A 19,544-nucleotide genomic window follows, 5' to 3' on the forward strand; every position below is an offset into this window, starting at 1 on the left:
GTTGTATAAAGTGATGTGATTTTTTTTTATTGTGTTTAATCAGATTATAAAGACTTTGGAACACTTACCCATTCCTACTAAAAATATGTTGGAGGAAAGCAAAGTGCTTCCAATTATTCAACGTTGGTCTCAGACCAAGATTGCTGTCCCTCAGTTGAGTGAAGGAGATGGGTATTCTAGTGAGAATACATCACGTGCTCACACACCACTCAACACACCTGATCCTTCCACCAAGCTGAGCACTGAAGCTGACACAGACACCCCCAAGAAGCTGGTGTTTCGTAGACTTAAAATTATAAGTGAAAATAGCATGGACAGTGCAATCTCTGATGCTACCAGCGAGCTAGAAGGCAAAGATGGCAAAGAGGACCTTGACCAGTTAGAAAACGTCCCTGTAGAAGAAGAGGAAGAGTTACAGTCACAGCAGCTACTCACACAACAGCTGCCTGGATCTAAAGTTGACAGTGAAATTGTTGTGGAGGCCAGTAAGCTACCCACGTCTGAACCAGAGGCGGATACTGACATAGAGCCTAAAGAGAGCCATAGCACAAAACTGGAAGAACATATTGCTGAGGAAACACCATCCCAAGATGAGGAGGAGGGTGTATCTGATGTGGAGAGTGAGAGAAGCCAGGAGCAGCCTGATAAAACAGTAGATATAAGTGATTTGGCCACCAAACTCCTGGACAGTTGGAAAGATCTAAAGGTAAGAGAGCATTTTTGTTCATTTTAACCTGAATTTCTCAGGTTTAGAGTTCCACAAACCTTAAGTCACATTATCTGCTTTTCTAGCTCTACGTGTATTTTTGAAAAATGGAATACTGTCTTACTGCCAGCTAATTATAAATGCTTCAGACATCTTTTAAACCTTGGCAAGAAATATAACCAGCCAAACTAATACACAAATGTCCCGTTTTTCCTCATTTAGAAAAGTGTATCACAACAGGGAATTCAGTCATTCAAGGGCTCTTGACATTGAAAACAAAAGCAAAAATCCTTTGAGTAACAAACATATGATTTTACATTTGAAAATTCTATGTAAGATTCTATGTAAGAAAAAAATGTTTAAATTAATTGGAAATTAATGTATTAGATTAACTAGAAATTAATTTAAAATAAAAAACTAATTGGAAAACCAAGGTAATTTAGCAACTCCTCATCAAAAACGATTTAACATAAATTTCTATTCCAGTAAAATAACTTTATATGGCACTAGTTGGTATTCAGTTCCATTATTGCTTCTGAAATAGACCTGCCTTTAAATGCCTGTTTCTTTGGACAAAGCATGCTATCTAGAGGAAAAATAGAGAGGTCTGGAACCCTTATGCCTAATACATACATAATCGCTTGTTAAAGATGTAGCAAGATGTGCAGGGTTTGCTTTGCAGAAAACCCAGCTTGGCTCTTGGATAAACACAGAAGTCAATAACAGGATGAGCCTAGGAGAGATGTGGTACATTTTGGTTGTAAGTGATTGGATCTGGGATCCGGGTCTTGAGGATCCTGTGGGAACAGGTTACATTCCTAGCTTCTATTTTTCTGTTCCTCCTTTCTTCTGCCAGAGGTGAAGCAACCAGATAAACCAGCATAACAGATTTATTTGCGGCAAGATGGATACCTGAATCCTCTCTGTCCCCAGTTATAACTACAAAGCGCACCCATTAGATCCTGTGATTTGACCCATATGGAACTGGCCTTAACACTGAGCAAAATGAGTAGTTGGTTGGTTGTGCACTGTGCTTATTTTCAGAATCCGCAGTTGCTGTGTTGAGACCCTTCTTTAAGTATGGTGTGGTTTCAGCTCGTGTACCCATTTGAGCTCTTACTCATGCTACTCTTTCATCACTTACAATTCAGCGTAAACTCAGCCTTACTAAAAACATTATGAAATCTGACCTTTTTATAACTCTAAAAGGAAGGATTCATAGTAAATCTGCTTATGATACAACCTGTGAACTACAGGAACTGGAATTGCAACTAATTGAAAGAGATATTGTTTAAGGCCTGCTTTGTGAGGGCACAGGAGCCCCTGGAAGAAGTCTCTCTTGTGTTTGGAGACTGCTAGTAGAGCTTGTACTCTGGCTGGTTCAGTAAGGAAGGTGGAAATGGAGACAAGTACACAGGTGGACGTAGAGAAGGCCTTAGAGATACAGTTCAATAGAGAGGACGGTTATAGGCCCAGTAGATCACCTTTATCTGAGAAGTCTCTGGTTGACATAATTAAAAACAACAAAAAAAGACAATCATAATTTTTAAAAAGCCTGTCTCTTCTTAAAATCTGGAAAAAGTGAATATTTTTGTTTCTGTATATGGTAGTTTTGTATTGTAATTGTAATGATATGAATTACTCTCTGGGATATTCTTAACCTAATTAGATGTAACTTGTAATTTAAACTCATACTTTAGATACACATTTTTGAGTCCCATGAAATTATTTCTTCCCCTGCTTTTTAATCTCCCCCACTGCTATCTGATAGATCAAAGCAGTTGCACAGTACTATGTAGCTTGATGATCCTCTTGATTTGAGGTTTAAAATTTTGTTTGTACTTAACATATATCCTTCTTAACCTTTATAGTTTGGGTTTATCCCGATTCTTAGCATTAAGGAAGCCATTAAGTAAAATCCTCTTTCTTTAGACTTCTTCAAAGTTTGCTCTGGAATCATTACCCATCTAGAATTTCATTACTGAGAAATGTTTTTACTTGACGGAACTGTGATGTTTTGTTACATGTTGGTGCTGGGGTTCTTAATTCATCTATCATTCTATTAACATTTATCATGTTCTAATTTCAAAACTGATTGTGGTTGTCCTTGAAAAAAACAAAAACAGAAAACAAAAAACTTTAGCTAGCATGTAACAAGAACTCTGAAATCAGGAACCCATAATTTGAACGTTTTAGAGAAACACATTGACTTGATGTATATATTCGTACTATCCCGGCATTGAAAGAGTTAACTACTTCTGTCTGACTTCCACCTATGTGTTCAAGGTATTCATTGGCAGAAAAGAAAATGTCTTATTCAACCAGTCTTTATTAAGCACCTGTTGCCAGGCACTGATAGTTACTGATATTAATTCCAAGATCACACCAAAAAGCATTGATCTAAGATTGTGGTTATGTTAGCCACTCCAAGCTTCCCTGACTTTCTGGGGCCACTGTAACATTGCTGGACATATGTTCCACTTGGCCTTTCTGCACCCTGGATGGAGTGAAGAACTGAAAGAGGTTGCTTCAGATTCCTTAATCTTGATTTTGCTGTGAAGGCAGACTGTAGGGATCATCAATAAATGAAAGAGGGCGGGAGGGAAGGGAATGAAGCTTCATGAATTACTCTTTGTCCTCCCAGATCTGATGATGATCCCTCTTGTAACTTGAACCATTTCCATCTAGCTTCTCAGGGCAGCAAGGAGCTTGTTAACATCACCAGCTGACCATGTGTCTCCTTTTCTCAACTCCATTTTCAACTTCGTGATGAAGAAAAACGAGAACCTAGCGTGCATTCTGTGAAGAAACAGGAAGATGGTTGGGAAGTTGGATGATGCATGAAAAATATAATAGGTGAAAAGAGGACAGAGGTGGTTAACTCACTGGCGCCGGCGTTATTTTGGTGCGTCCATTGCCGACAATGGATGTCGTTCTGGGAAAATCCCGACTCCTGGCGAGAAAGGATTAAGTGAGCTACTTTTTCTATACCTCTATACACAGGACCACTGCCTTGGCTCCTCAAGGCTTACACATTTTGACTCCTAAAGTAGACCTCAACAAGAAACATCACCTAGCACATTGCTACACATGAGCATGTCTTCACTTTACAAGTAAATGTACTGGGCTACATTTTCAGCAGGGACATGTGCATATATTTCTTTTTGCAAAAGGAAGTGTTGTACATCATCCCTCATGCTGAAAATATACCCTAGACTTCACAGGGCAAACAGCTGGTTGTAAGTGGTGATTAATTATAACCTTGACTGGAAAATCTTCATTCATTTGGATCATGAGAAGAGGTGAGTTTCCCGTGAATAGGGCAGTTTCAGTTGCAATTTAAACACCCAAGAACTTGTGATGGCTAGTGATTCCAGAGCCTGTCTTGTAAACACTTAGGGCTACAGGATATGCATCTCTCCTTATCATAAAGCCTGGGGAGTTACAGTTACACCTGAATTAGATGACTTAGGGACAATGTTCTGTATGTGATAAGTTGGACTCTTCTTAATGATCACTCTTACTAATTTTTTCATCTTTTTCTCAAGACATTTCTTTAATTCACCAAACATGTTATTTTCCTAGAAAGTTAAGTGTTAAACTCTCTACAGAAAGTTTACATAAAACAGTTGCTCAACTGAAAAGTTTTGAGTCACTGCTTGAATTTCAGTCCGTAGCTAATATTGTGTATGAAATCTGTAATGCAACATTTCAAAATGAAATTATGTGCCCTGGATTTCTGTAATAAATTTCAAAATCCTTAGTAGAGGTTATTCTATATCCACAAAGATCAATATTATTTATCCTTTTCTTTAAAGTTTAGAATTGTCCTCAAGGAACACTGTATTAGATACTGCTACATTGAAATTTTTTAATAAGTATCTCGCTTGTTAAAAGGCAAACACGTCGTAAACTTATTTGTAGTCCCTTTATTTATTATTGAATAAATACTTTCATCTAAATCATAGGTTGACCAAGTCTGCCCCACTGCCTGTTTTTATAAATAAACTTTTTTAACACAGCCATGTTCATTCACTTACATATTGTCTGGCTGCTTTTGCACTGCAGTGGTAGAGTTGAGGAGTTGCTTCAGAGACTGGATAACCAACAAAGCGTAAAGTATTTAATATCTTGTCCTTTACAGAATAAGTTTGCCAATACCTGATCTAAACGATAAAGTACATAATTTGGCAGCTCTAATTATTCTGATTTTCAATGAAGTTATTTTGACACTTGAGTCTTTTGGGTGAGCTTTTAATTCTATTTCCCTAAAGACATAATGATCATGTTTCTATAGCCCATGAAGTTAGTTTTTTTTTAAAAGGCTTCACTCTGTTTAGGAAAAGTTACTTTGTTTGGATGTAAGAGTATCTGAGAAGCCAGAGAGTAAGTACGTTACATAGAATTACTGGGCTAGAAGAGACCTTTATGGGATATGGTTCTTCCCTCAGGACCATGATCAAGTTAGTTGGAAACTTAAGTGAATTTTTGAGTATAGATAAATTGGTATAATCTAGTTTTATATGTAACCATAATGAAAAAAATACAAATTTTCCTTCTTAAGTGTTCTTAGCTTTTAATTCTGATGTAATTTCAGACTTAACTGGAAAACTGCAACGATGCTTTCTGTGTGTGTTCTGCATGTAATAACACATTTTAGTGACAAATGTAGGAAAAAATCAGCTTCAAATTCTTCTAAACCTTTCATCCAGTTTCCCCAATTTAATATTTTACCAAATTTGTGGTATCATTCTTTCTTAAATTGTTTTAACTTTTAAAGGATTAAATTACAGATAAGATGCCTGCTGCCCCTTGATATTTCAGTGTGTATTTCGTAAAAACAAGGACATTCTCCTATATGACTTCAGAATACATATCAAAGTCAGCAAATTACAGTGACACATACTATTATCTAATCAACAGACTGCATTCAACGTTTGCCAAATTATGTACATAATGTCCTTTAATAGCAAAAAAATAAAAATAAAAAAAATTCTGTTCCAGTATCTAATCTGAAATTAAGAGTTGCATTGAGTTGTATTGCTTTAATATCCTTTAATCTGGAACAGTTCTTCAGTTTTTCTTTGCCTTTTCTAAACTTCACATTTTAAAATATTTTTTAATGTTTTAGAGTATTTCTCAATTTGGGCTTGTCTGAAGTTTTGTTTTGTTTGGATTCAGGTTACACATTTTGGTCAGGAATATTACAGTAGTGTTCTTCACATGATGTTGCTTTGTCCCATTATTGGCATTGTCAGCTTCGATCACTCGGTTAAGGTGATGTCTGTCAATGTAAAGTTAGTTTTTTCCCTTTATAATTACAAAGTACCACATAGGAACACCTTTGGAAGTACGTAAATATTCTGTTTTTCACCAAATTTATCCATTAGCTTCAATATCCAGTGAATTTGCCTGAATCACATAACTATGGTGGTTGCCAGATGGTGATTTTCTAATCCATCATTTCTTTTACTTCTGTGTTTTTGGTTGGCATTCTTTTGTAAGCAAGAGCATTCCCTGCTCTTCAATTTAGTTCTTTATTCATTGATTTGTGTCTGTTTAGACTCATGGATTCTTGTTTTATTTAAATTATCCATTAGTTCCACTATTTATTTGATACTCAAATTGTCCCTGATACGAGCATTGAGAGAGCCTGTTAATTCCTTTCTGTGTGATTTTGACATAGCTCCATTTTTTTTAACCTGGTATAACATGATGTTCCAGGTTCATCTTGTACTTTCCCTTACCTAGCCCTGGAATCAGCCATTTCTATAAAAAGCTCTGGTTCCTCGTGGTGGGAAATAGTATTTAGAAACCAACATCCCAGCTCTAGATGAAATCGTTGCTACTGGGGCATTACTCGTAGGAGCTGTCTGCAGACTGTGAAATATACATATATACACACACATTTCTATATGTATATGAATGAATGTGTTTATACATAATGTACTTGACCACTCTGTCATTTCTCTTGTCTTCTGTATGTCTGAGGCCACATCCTTACTGAATCATTTGTTTTCTTCTGTGGCTCTCACTGATATTCCTATTCTGCCTATCCCTTAAAAGGTAGTATTTCTTGGGCACCTGAGATTTCTTTAGTCCTAATGTTACAGAGTTCACATTGTCTCCTCTGCCATTTTTAATTCAGGCTCTTGTCATTTCTTGCTTAGACTGTTGCAGAAGCCTCCTGTTTGTCCTTCTTGCTCCTGTTCTTCCCCCCTTTATGTTATCTTTTATTACACTACAGCATTATTTTTTAAAAAACACAGATGTGACCAACAGGAATCTTTAGTAGCGTCACAGAGACTCCCATTGCATAAAAAGCAATGCCTTTAGTGTATGAAGAACTAAATAAGTATGGGAGGTACTTCTGTTTATCTGTTCTTGCCCAACAATTTCACTTACATACTCAGTGCATGAGTCATTAGGTTTTTCATATATATTCACCTTTCGTCCTTGTGTGTGCTCTTCTCTTTGCTTAGAATATCCTTTCTTTTCTTGCTTTCTTTTTTTTTTAAATCTTCCTTTATTTAGAGTTACAGTTGCAGTTCATCCCTTGTAGTGCTTTGTCCTTTTCTGTATTTTTCAATACAGTGGTAGTAAATTTAACAGGTTACTAAAATTACTTGCTTAGATGCTTGTTTCCATTCATTGGACCACGAGATCTTCAGGGGCAAAGGCCATTTCTTAATCTTTGTAGTAAGAGTTACTTTCATTTTGGTATCTTTATAGTAATGGTGATAATAATGTAACCTCTTAATAATAGTAAGTGACTGTGTGCCCCCTACAATCTGTGCTACATTTAGTAGCCAGAGTCATCTGGGAAGTATGGGTTTGTTTGTGTCAGTGTCCTATTTAAAACATTTAAATGGTTCTTCGTTAAACTATTAAGATTAAGTCCATTTTTCTTACCGATGCATGCACTCCATGGCATAATCTGGTCCTCATTTATGCAGCCTCACCTCAAGCCGTTCTGGCCCACCAGTGGGCCTGGGTGCCTAATGTTCATACACACATGTAAACACGCACGCACGCACGCACGCATTCCTGAGAACACTGGGTTTTATTTAGATACCTCCTCCTCTTTCTAGGAAAGCAATTCCTATTCCTCCAAGACAGTATTCTGCTCTTTCTGTATACATAACATCAGTTCCAGTCATAGCAGATAACATTTCATAATTGTACCTTGTGTGAAGGCAGAGACTGCTTCTGTCTTGGTCACTTGAGTCTCCCCAGGGCATTCTGAGGGCCTATGGCACTTCATTTGAATGAAGAAATGAAGAAGGTCCATCTTTTCTTATGTTACCACACTGCTTCTTGAATCCGTAGTGTGTATGTTTTATTTGATAGGTGGTCAGAAAATATTTGAATGAATGTCATGTAATCTTTGCAACCCCGTGAAGTAAGCGATGGTGTTTTTATTAGCTGTAAAATGGAAACAGGCCCATGAGGTTGTGATTTAGCTTTTAAGGGACAGATAAAAATTGACTCAGATTTCTGATTTAAATGCTATATTCTTTCCGCTCCTTTTTCTGATCCAGCAAATAGTGATTTCTATATTCCTGCTAGGCAATTCATGCAATTATAGTGAATACATTTAGAATTCTCCTAATCTGCATTTGATTTAAAAACTGTAATCAGTCCAAATTCATTCTGAAATCAGAGAAACTACCATTTTAGTATTTTGTTCAAGTATCCTTTTTTTCCTTAATACTGCAGAGATTTCACCTTGTGATCCGTAATTGAACTTCAGAGGATTTTCAGAACCCCTGAAGTCATATGCTATGGGGTTTCCTGGGCTAAGGGTTCATAGATATGAGCAGCTTCTCAAACAGGAATGTGCATCCGTATGGGTTGGGAAAGGAATGAACTATGGTCCAGAAGTATTTTCTGAAGGATTTGGACAACAGGAAGGCTCCTACTCTTAACTGCAGTGTTGGGTTGACTAGTAGAATATGTAACTTCAGTGAAGTCCCTTGGAGGGCTGTGGTGATTTTTAAGTTATAATTAGAAAAATTATAGAGGAGGTAGTTAACTTTGAAAAGTGTAAGGAAAAATCTTAGATTTGAAATTAATTTGCCTAGAAAACAGAAATCTGAAATTGGAGAAACAGTTATTATGACCTTGATTATCCTATCCTTCAGTGATTACTTACCACCATAAACACTTATACTGTCTGTACACACAGTTACTACTGGGCTAGAGAGGCCGTGAAAGCAGGGATTTGTGTCTGTTGTTCACTGCCTGCTTCACTATTTAGTGTAAGCTCAGCACATTTTAGTCATGTGCTTAATACAACTCAGCATTGCTACGGTACGTTCTTGGAATTAGAGTCAAGGGTGGATAAGGCTAGAGAAGAAGAAGGTTGGGAGGACAAGTTTAAACTGAATGGCACTGAACTAGGAGGGCTTTTTAAGATACGGCACTTGCTAAAGAGCAGCATGGAGAAGTGGACTTGGGAGTCCCCAGGTTCCTTAGGCCTTGTCTGAGACCTCACAGCCCCCACCCCCCAGGTGGTGGTCTTTACCATGATGCAGTCACAGTGCACACAAGTTTTTGGTACTGTGTCTGGGGCTTCCTCTGAGGCATCTTACCTTTTTCCTTTTTCTTTAATTTTAAAACAGGCCATACAGAGAAGTATTTCACTCTTACCCCTGCCCCATGTCCTGCTTCCTGGAGGCAGGCAACCAATGCAACCAGTTTCTTGTGTAACCTTTCAGAGATAATTTGTGTGTATTTTGTGTGTTTGTTTTGCAGCACTAGTTAGCTCTTTGTCCTTCCTTCCTTCCTTCCTTCCTTCCTTCCTTCCTTCCTTCCTTCCTTCCTTCCTTCCTTCCTTCCTTCCTTCCTTCCCTCCTTTCTTTCTTTCCTTTTTCTTTGCTTTTTATTTAATATATTGTAAAGACTGTTTCAGTTTATAAAGAATACATTTTTCATAGCTCCTTAGTATTTTATTGTATACATACTCTATAATCAGTCTCCTGTTAATAATATTAATCAGTCTCCTGTTTTGGACGTTTAGGTTGATTCCTTCCGTTAACTTAGCAGCAAGTAACTTTTACATGAGTCATTTTGAACACATTCACATATGTGGGAATATACATGTTGAATAAATTACTAAAAGTTGTATTTCTGAGTCTTAATCTGTTATTTGTGATTTTGACAGATATTGCCAAGTTGCTCTTCATAGATGTACCCATTTGCTGCTCATCAGCAGGGTATGTGCATACGTGTGCCTGTTCACTACATCTGGGTCAACACTACCTTACCTGGGTCAGACTGATAGGCTAAAATGGAATCTTGTTGTAGTTTTAATTTGCATTTCTCTTGTACGTGAAGTATGGAATATCTTTATATTTCCTATTTTAAGAACTGTGTCCATATTCTTTGCCCATTTTTCTGAGTGGCTGAAAACTGAAACTGAATCTAATTAGCTTTCGTTTCTTGGGAGCCCAGCTCTCTGAAGTTAGAAGAGTATCTCTTCAGGGCTTTAAAAAGAATAAAACCATTCCACTCCCCGTTTTCCCTCTCTCTCACTTCCTTTGCCCCTCTTATGTATGATTTTATGAAACCTCTAGAAATGTACATTGTCTTCTAACTTGTTGGTTTTTTGTTTTTTGTTTTTTAATCAAATCTCAGGACCTCCATGACCTAAGGGAGATCCCCCTACTCCCACCATTTGTAATAAATACAGTTTATGAGATAAAACCATAGACTCTTCTGCTTTATTATAGGGACAGGATGATAGGAGTTAAACAACTCTTCCTTCTGTTAAAGGAAGCTAAATCCTGGTTCTAGAACCATTACCATTGAAAGTGTTTCACAGAATTTATGCTGAGGGAAAGAAAGCTAGAATACATAACAGTGTTTGCCCAGTATTTTTTTTAATTGGACCTTGGGGTTGTGTAGAGCCACAGATATTGGAATTATGTGTTATATGTTAATTTTTTAATTTGTTATTGACTGAGAATGGATTTTTAATCTTTATGCTAGTAGATGAAATTATGAATCAGGTCCATGACAGAGTTAGTTGTATGTTACCCACAGGTGTGCTTTTATTTCTCTAGATCAAGGGTTGGTAGTTTTTTTTAGTAAAAGGCCAGACAGTAAATGTTAAAATACTAAAATTTAAAATATGACTGTGAGGTATTAGTCTCCTCCTCCCTTCTTTAACCCCACCTTTTTCTTTCTTCCTTCTTTCCCCTCCCTTTAAGAAGAGAACCAGGCTGCAGGGAGGATTTGCGGTGCAGTTTGCTAAGCCTTGTACTGATCTATAGAATTGTGAATCAGGTTCCGTAATAGTCTGATACTACCCAAAGATACATGCTTTAATATCCTTAGCTTAGATGACCAACATAACTGATACAACTATGTATTTTCTAAGACGATTTGTCTATAAGCTGTATGGTTTCAGTGGGAACCAGATGAGCTTCAATTTTTTTCATCATTTTGTTTCTCTAAGTTCCTAGCACTCTCTAAATTTTCAGTGTTCAGTAAATTCAGATAAATATTTGGTATGTTTGCTTCTAATCCTTAAACTTCACAGGTGCTTGAAAATCCTGGAAATGTGGTGGGGTTTTTGAAATCTTTTTCAAATACATTCCGTTACCTTGGAAAAGCTTATCTCTTACGTGTAACTAAATACATGTACACACATTTCATATGTGCATACACACATATAAGCAAATGTGGTATTTTCAGTATCTTCATGGCTTCAGAATTGCTTAAAGAAACAAAAGTTGTGACCAGAAAACATTACTTGATGCACTGAACACTTTAAAAATTCTCATTTAAATCTCCCTACTCAGTTAACATTAGCATCTATCCTTGTCTAATGGATTATTTTCTTTCTTAACCAAAAAGTCTCACTGTTAAAAATTGGGCAATGCACTACAAATACAATGCAAATGTATTACCAAAAAAAGAGCATCGATTCCATCAAGTCAGTGAAAGTAACATTGAAGAAGTGGGAAAGGAAATACGTAAGGACAGTATTGTGCTAGACGCATTTCCAGAAAGAGTAATGAAAGGTTTCTGAGAGACTTTTGGGAAAACAATGTTGCATCATGTTACCAATTATTTGGAAAAACTATACCAAAAAAATTGTAGTGAGTTGTTGAATTTGCTGCTACAGAATCTGTGAATAATGAGGATAAATGGAATAAAAAAATATGTGGCTTTTTGTGTCCGGCTGCTTTTACTTAGCGTAATGTTTTCAGGGTTCATCCATGTTGTAGCATGTATCCATTTTATAGCTGCACAATATTCCATTATATGGGGATGCCCCATTTTGTTATCCGTTCATCAGTTGCTGGACATTTGTGTTGTTTCTTCTTTTGGGCTGTTGGGAGTAATGTTACTGTGAGTATTCATGTACAAGTTTTTGTAAGAATACCTGTTTTCATTTCTCTTGGGTATATATCTAGGAGGAGAATTTTTGGATCACTATGTTTAACTTTTTGAGGAACTACCAGACTCTTTTCCATGGTAGCTACATCACTTTACATTCCCACCAGCAATGTTTGAGGTTTCTAGTTTCTCTCTACACCCTCAGCAATACTTATTTTTATTTTATTTTTTTATAGTAGCCATCCTGTTGAGTGTGAAGTGGTATCTTGTGTTTTTGTTTTGCACCTTTTTTTATTGTGGTAAGATACACTTAACATAATATTTACCATCTTAACCATATTTTGTTTTGTTTTGTTTTTGTTTTATTGGGGAATATTGGGGAACTGTGTTTCTCCAGGGCCCATCAGCTCCACGTCGTTGTCCTTCAGTCTACTTGTGGAGGGCGCAGCTCAGCCCCAAGTCCAGTCGCCATTTTCAATCTTTAGTTGCAGGGGGCACAGCCCACCATCCCATATGGGAATTGAAACGACAACCTTGTTTTTGAGAGCTCGAGCTCTAACCGACTAAGCCATCTGACCTCCCTCCGGAAGCTCAGTGGCAGCTCGTTGTCTTCAATCTAGTTGTGGAGGGTGCAGCTCACTGGCCCATGTGGGAATCGAACCGGAACCCTGTGGTTCAAAGCTCAGGCTTTAACCAACTGAGCCCTCTGGCTGCCCCATTACCCATTTTTAAATACAGTTTAGTGGGATTAAATCCATTCACTTGGGGGCCGTCCTGGTGGCTCAGGTGGTTGGAGAGCCTTGCTAACGCCCAGGTCGCTGGTTTGATCCCCACATGGGCCAGTGAGCTGCGCCCTCTATAGCTAAGATTGTGAACAATGGCTCTTCCTGGAGTTGGACTGCTGTGGGCTGCTGCGGGCTACCGTGTGCTGCCAGGAGCGGCCGGCAGCCGGCAAGAGCTGCCGTGAGCTGCTGTGAGTGGCGGACCGACGACCAGTGACCAATTGCCTCAGCCGGGGGAGCGCAAGGCTCATAATACCAACATGGGCCAGGGAGCTGTGTCCTACACAACTAGATTGAGAAACAACGGCTTGAACTAGAGGGGTGGAGGAAGGCGTAAGAAGGAAAAAATCCATTCACTTTATTGTGCAACCATTATCATCATTCATTTTCAAAACTCTTTTTATCTTGTAAACTGAAACTCTATACCTGTTATACCTATTAAACAATAACTTCCCATTCTCCCCTCTTCCTAGCCCCCGGCAACCACCATTACACTTTCTGTCTTTATGATTTTGACTAAGTACATCATATAAGTGGATTCATAAAGTATTAGTAGTCTTGTGACTGGTTTCTTTCACTTAGCACAATGCCCTCAAAGTTCACCCATGTTGCAGCATATTGCAGAATTTCCTTTTTTAAGGCTAAATATTCTGTTATATGTATATCCCACATTTTACTTACCCACTCATCAGTCGATGGACACTTGGGTTGCTTCCACATTTTAGCTATTGTGAATAATGCTGCTGTGTACATAGCTGTACAAATATATCTTCGAGACCCTGCTTTTAATTCTTTTGAATATATACCCAGAAGTGGAATTACTGGATCATATGGTAATTCTGTTTTTAATTTTTTGAAAAATCATCGTACTGTTTTTCACAAAGGCTGTACCATTTTATATTGCCACCAACAGTACACAAAGGTTCGAATTTCTCTACATTCTTCTCTCATGGTTTTGATTTGAATTTCCCTAATGATACGAGATATGATAGTCAAGTTCGCGAACTTATCGTAGAAAAAGTGCTACATTCCTCATTGCTGAGTATCACTACGGTCACCGTCAAAGTACTCCCCTTGGGAAGCTATGTCCCGATGCCAGCACTTAGTCCACCCTTCAAAGCAATTTTGGAACTCTTTGGAATGGCCATCAGAGCTGTCGTATTACCCTTGATGTGCTGAATGTCATCAAAATGTCTTCCTTTCAATATTTCCTTTGTCTTCGGGTAAAGAAAGAAGTCATTAGGGGCCAGATCAGGTGAGTAGGGAGGGTGTTCCAATAAAGTTATTTGTTTACTGGCTAAAAAACTCCCTCACAGACAGTGCTGTGTGAGCTGGTGCATTGTTGTGATGCAAGAGCTCCTTCGGGACCATTTTTTTATACACTTTTCTCACACACACCTTTCTCAAGATTCTCAGTGAAGGTTTTCCTATCGATGTTTACTTGGTCTGCTATGCTTCTGAGAGTCAGCTGACGATTTTGATGCACAATTCGATGAATTTTTGCAATGTTTTCATCAGTTCTGCTCTTTACTGGCCATCCTGACCTCTCTTCATCAGTGACGCATTCTCTCCCCTTAGAAAAATGTTTAATCCATTTGCACACTGCCATTTTCTTCATGACATTATCCCTACAAACTTGGACTAACATGTCCCTGATTTCACTTTCATTCTTGCCAAGTTTAACAAGAAATTTAATGTTTGTTCGTTGCTCTAATTCAACTCAGACATTTCTCGTGACGGCACACAAAAACACACAACAATAACAAACACCACTCAGCAAGACACTGCCACATGTTGACACAGCTCTGAGACACTGATATACGAAGGTTATGAAACCTTATTGAGCTGTTTGTACAAGTGCTGTCAGTGTAAGCGCACGGTGGCAAGTTCGCCAACTTAGTTGTCAGACCTCGTTAAGTGATGTACATCTTTTCATGTGTTTATTGGCCATCAGTATATCTTTGGACAAACGTCTATTCAGATCCCTTGCCCATTTTTTATTTATATTATACTTTGCTTTTTACTTTTATTAGCATTTGTTTGATGCTGAATTTACTCCCAGGACATAAGTTTTGTTTCTTCAGTTTCTTCTGGGAGATCTTTTTGTTTTCTGCAGCCTCCTCTTCTGGTTTAGAAACAATTTGTTCTTTTTCAGTGAGAATCATCTCAGTGTGGCAGGAGAAGCTCATGAATGGGTTAACCCGCCCGTGAGCTCTGTAAGTTCTGCGCTGCATCTTGGGAAGCTTTGTTCACTGGCTGTGTTCAATGACCAGAGAGTCTACATCTAAACCCTTAAGTTCAGCATTACTCTGTATTTTTAAGCTTGTACAGTAAAAATTCTGCACTCTTTTTGGGCCACTGACTCTACATTCCAACCCTACTGTTTGGCCTGGGCACACCTCCCATCTCTACCATTGTAATGAGGGAACGACACACATTGCAGAGGGCACAGCCCACCATCCCTTGCGGGAATCAAACCGGCAACCTTGTGGTTGAGAGGATGCTCTCCAACCAACTGAGCCATCCGGGAGCTCAGCGGCAGCTCAGCTCAAGGTGCCATGTTCAATCTTAGTTGCAGGGGGCAGGAGCCCACCATCCCTTGCGGGACTCGGGGAATTGAACTGGCAACCTTGTGGTTGAGAGCCCACTGGCCCACTTGGGAATCGAACTGGCAGCCTTCAGAGTTAGGAGCACGGAGATCTAACCGCGTGAGCCACTGGGCCAGCCCTCCTTGCCCATTTTTTAACCGGGTTTTCTTTTTATTGTTGGAAGAGTTGTTCATATATTTGGATATCGTATATATGATTTGTAAATACCTTTTCCCATTCTTTGAGTGTCTTTTCACTTTCTTGATGTCCTTGAAGCACCAAGTTTTAAATTTTGGTGAAGCCCATCTTACCTATATTTTTCTTATTTGTGTTTTTGTTGCATGTGTCATATCTAAGAATTCATCACAAAATTTAAGGTCATGAAGATTTACGTCTATGTTTTCTACCAAGAGTTTGAAGTTGTAGCTTTTACATTTAGGTCTTTGATTCATTTTGAATTAATTTTTGTATGTGGTGTGAGGTAAGAGTCAAACTTGACTCTTTGACTTGTGGATATCCAGTTGTCCCAGTTGTTGAAAGGACTATTTTTCCCCCAATTGAATAATCTTGGCACCCTTTTTGAAGATCATTTGGCATGGATGTATGGGTTTATTTCTGGACTCAGTTCTGTTCCACTGGTTTATATTTCTATCCTTATGCCAATACCAGTCTGTTTGATTACTGTAGCTTTGTATTAAGTTTTGAAATTGAGAATTATGAATCGTGTGTGTGTGTGTATGTGTGTGTGTGTGTGTGTGTGTGTGTCTATAAGTGTAAGATTATTTTGGCTGCTCTGTGTCCCTTGCAATTCCATATGAATTTTAGGATCAGTTTTTCCATTTCTGCAGGAAAAATCAGTTGGAATTTTGATAAGGATTGTATTACTATCCTAACAACATTTAAGTTTTCCAATTCATAACCATAGGTCTTTCCATTTATTTACGTCTTCTTTAATTTCTTGCAATTAATGTTTTGTAATGTTCAGTGTACTTGCCTTGCTCTTGGTTAAAAAATTTATTCCTATATATTTATTTTTTGATGCTCATATAATTATGTGATTATTTTCTTGATTTCATTTTTAACTTGTTCATTGCTGGTTTATAGAAGAAATAGAATTTATTTTTGTATGTTGATCTTATTTCCTGCAATTTTGGTAAGGTCATTAAGTGTCTTTAATAAGGTTTTTTTGTGGTTTTCTTTTCTTTTTTTTTGTTTTTGTTTTGTTGTGTGTGTGTGTGTGTGTGTGTGTGTGTGTGTGTATTCTTTAGGATTTTCTACATACAAGATCATTTGTGAATAGAGACAGATTTACTCCCCCTTTTACCCTCCCCATTTTGGATGCCCTTTATTTCTTTTTCTTGCCTCCTTGCTCTGGCTAGAACTTCCAATACAGTGTTGAATAGAAGTATCAAGAGCAGGCATCTTTGTCTTGGTATGAATTTAGGAGGAAAGCTTTCAGTCTTTCATCATTAAGTATGATATTAGTTCCACGTTCCCTTCTATTCCTGGTTTGTTGAATGTTCTTATCATTAAGGTTTGTTGGATTTTGTCAAATAACTTTTTCTGCATCTGTTGAGATGATCATTATACACATGTAGTTTTAATATATCTAAATGGTACCCTGTTATCTCATTGCTTTTTTAAAAATTCAGCACTATATTTTTAAGATCAGTGCATGTTGCTTTATTCTTTCTAGTCCTTTGCTTCTAACTGCTGTGTTTTACTCTGGTATGCACCGACAATATTCTGTTCTGCTTTCCCTCATGAGGGGCATCCAGATTGCCTTCAATTGCCTTCAGCTCTTCCACTGCAGACATTGTAATGATGGACATTTTCTACATTTCCCTACATGAGCCAATATGAGATTTTTTTTTTTTTTTTTTGGCATATAAACCCAGTTGCAGACTTGCTGGGTCATAGTCTTTTTGTTTCCTGTTTGGCGCTCTTAGCCATTTTTTTTTTTAATTAAAGTTTATTGGGGTGACAATTGTTAGTAACTCTTTTTTTTTCCAGTTATATTTCATACACATTATATTTTAAAACTTTCTTCCCTGCACAAATATGCATTTTCTCATATGTTAATGGTCAGTCTCATGTCCCAACAATTTCTTTCTTTTTTTTTTTTAATTTATTGGGGTGACAATTGTTAGTAAAATTACATAGATTTCAGGTGTACAATTCTGTATTACATCATCTATAAATCCCATTGTGTGTTTACCACCCAGAGTCAGTTCTCCTTCCATCACCATATATTTGATAGTAACTCTTAACCTTTTTAATCAGATGTATTTTATATTTCTTCAGTTATGGAAAACTCATCTTCATTATTTCTTAAAATAGTTCCTTCTCTCCTAGGACTCCTTTACCTGAAATTGACACTTGAACTTCTAATCTCCATTATCTCATAACTTTGTTGTCATATTTTCTATTTTTTGTTCCCACCTACTCTCTTGCTGTTTCTTCCACCTATGAAAGTGGCATCTCGCTCATTGTCTTTTTGTTGTTGTTGTTAGTCTTGCTATCATTTACAAAAATAGTTAGGAGAAATGATTTGGTTGGCACAGACCCAATTTGATTTGTACTTGCTAACAAGGAAAAACTCGATAATCTAGTTCTAAAAGGAAATCTGGGCCGGGCTGGTGGCTCAGGCGGTTGGAGCTCCATGCTCCTAACTCCGAAGGCTGCCGGTTGGATTCCTACATGGGCCAGTGCGCTCTCAACCACAAGGTTGCCAGTTCAACTCCTCAAGTCCCGCAAGGGATAGTGGGCTCTGCCCCCTGCAACTAAGATTGAAAACGGCACCTTGAGCTGAGCTGCCTCCCGGATGGCTCAGTTGGTTGGAGCGCATCCTCTCAACCACAAGGTTGCCAGTTCAATTCCTTGAGTCCCGCAAGGGATGGTGGGCAGCGCCCCCTGCAACTAAGATTGAACACGGCACTTTGAGCTGAGCTGGATGGTTCAGTTGGTTGCAGCGCATCCTCTCAATCACAACATTGCCGGTTCGACTCCCTCAAGGGACGGTGGGCTACAACCCCTGCAACTGGCAAGGCTACTGGACCTGGAGCTGAGCTGTGCCCTCCACAACTAAGACTGAAAGGACAACAACTTGAAGCTGAACGGCACCCTCCACAACTAAGATTGAAAGGACAACAACTTGACTTGGAAAAAAGGCCTGGAAGTACACACTGTTCCCCGATCAAGTCCTGTTCCCTTTCCCCAGTAAAAAAAATCTTTTTAAAAAAAAGAAAAGTAAATTTGTTATTATAGAATAATCTGATCTCTATATAATAAAAGGTAAGAAATTAGTTACACTCTCATTGTAAATTATTTTGTTCTCAGTCTTATTTAGCTCAAGAACAGTCTGAATCAGTGTTAAATTTTTATCCTTTCCAGAAAAAGTTTTCTTATAAAAGTATTGTTTCATAATTTTGTTTTGATTCCATTTCTACCATCTATTTCTAGCAGTTTGTTTGGGAAGTGTTAAAAATTTGCTGCAGTGCTTTGCCAACAAATTTCCAATGCGTACTTTTTGAGACTGTTGGAAGAACACATTCCAGTTTAGGCCTGCTTGACCTAGTAGTAGCAGGTGACTTGTTCAAGTGTTTGTTTTTTTAAGCAAAGATGGGTATTATAAAAAAAAATAATAATTAAAAGCAAACTTTTTTTTCCATAGGAGAATCCATTTACTCAGAGTCTTTTTACTGTAACTTTAAATATAATCTAACTGCTTTAGGGAATTATGATGCATATACAATAAAGACAGAAACATCAAAGTCATAGCTGTATAACATTTCTTGGGCTAAAACTTTTGTTGTTGTTTGATCTCTTTTCCAGCTTTATTGTGACATAATTGACATAAAACACTGTTTAAGTTTGAAGTGTACAGTGTGTTGATTTGACACACTTATATATTGCAAAATGATTACCACCATTGCATTAACTAACATCTGCATCATGTCATATAATTACCATTTCTTTGTAGGGAACACATTTAAGATCTACTCCCTTGGCACATTTTAAGTGTGTAATACAGTATTATTAACTGTAATCACTATGTTATACATTAGATCCCCAGAACTTATTTACCTTATAACTGGAAGTTTGTGCTCTTTGACCATC

At 37.7% G+C, this 19,544-nt stretch overlaps 1 protein-coding gene across 4 annotated transcripts in view; it reads left to right on the plus strand.

Annotated features, from left to right (window-relative positions):
• SETD2 (SET domain containing 2, histone lysine methyltransferase) overlaps positions 1 to 19,544 on the plus strand; it is a 112,067-nt gene that overhangs the window by 59,103 nt on the left and 33,420 nt on the right. For 2 of the 4 annotated variants that reach the window (XM_033131533.1, XM_033131534.1), the window contains exon 12: positions 44 to 706. In XM_033131533.1, coding sequence (XP_032987424.1) covers positions 44 to 706 — 663 coding nt within the window. Of the gene's footprint in view, positions 1 to 43; positions 707 to 3,394; positions 3,678 to 19,544 lie in introns of all 4 variants that reach the window. The other 2 variants (XR_004425414.1, XR_004425415.1) reach the window with 2 other exon arrangements.

Source organism: Rhinolophus ferrumequinum, chromosome 17, assembly GCF_004115265.2.
Source record: "Rhinolophus ferrumequinum isolate MPI-CBG mRhiFer1 chromosome 17, mRhiFer1_v1.p, whole genome shotgun sequence".
Classification (NCBI taxonomy): domain Eukaryota; kingdom Metazoa; phylum Chordata; class Mammalia; order Chiroptera; family Rhinolophidae; genus Rhinolophus; species Rhinolophus ferrumequinum.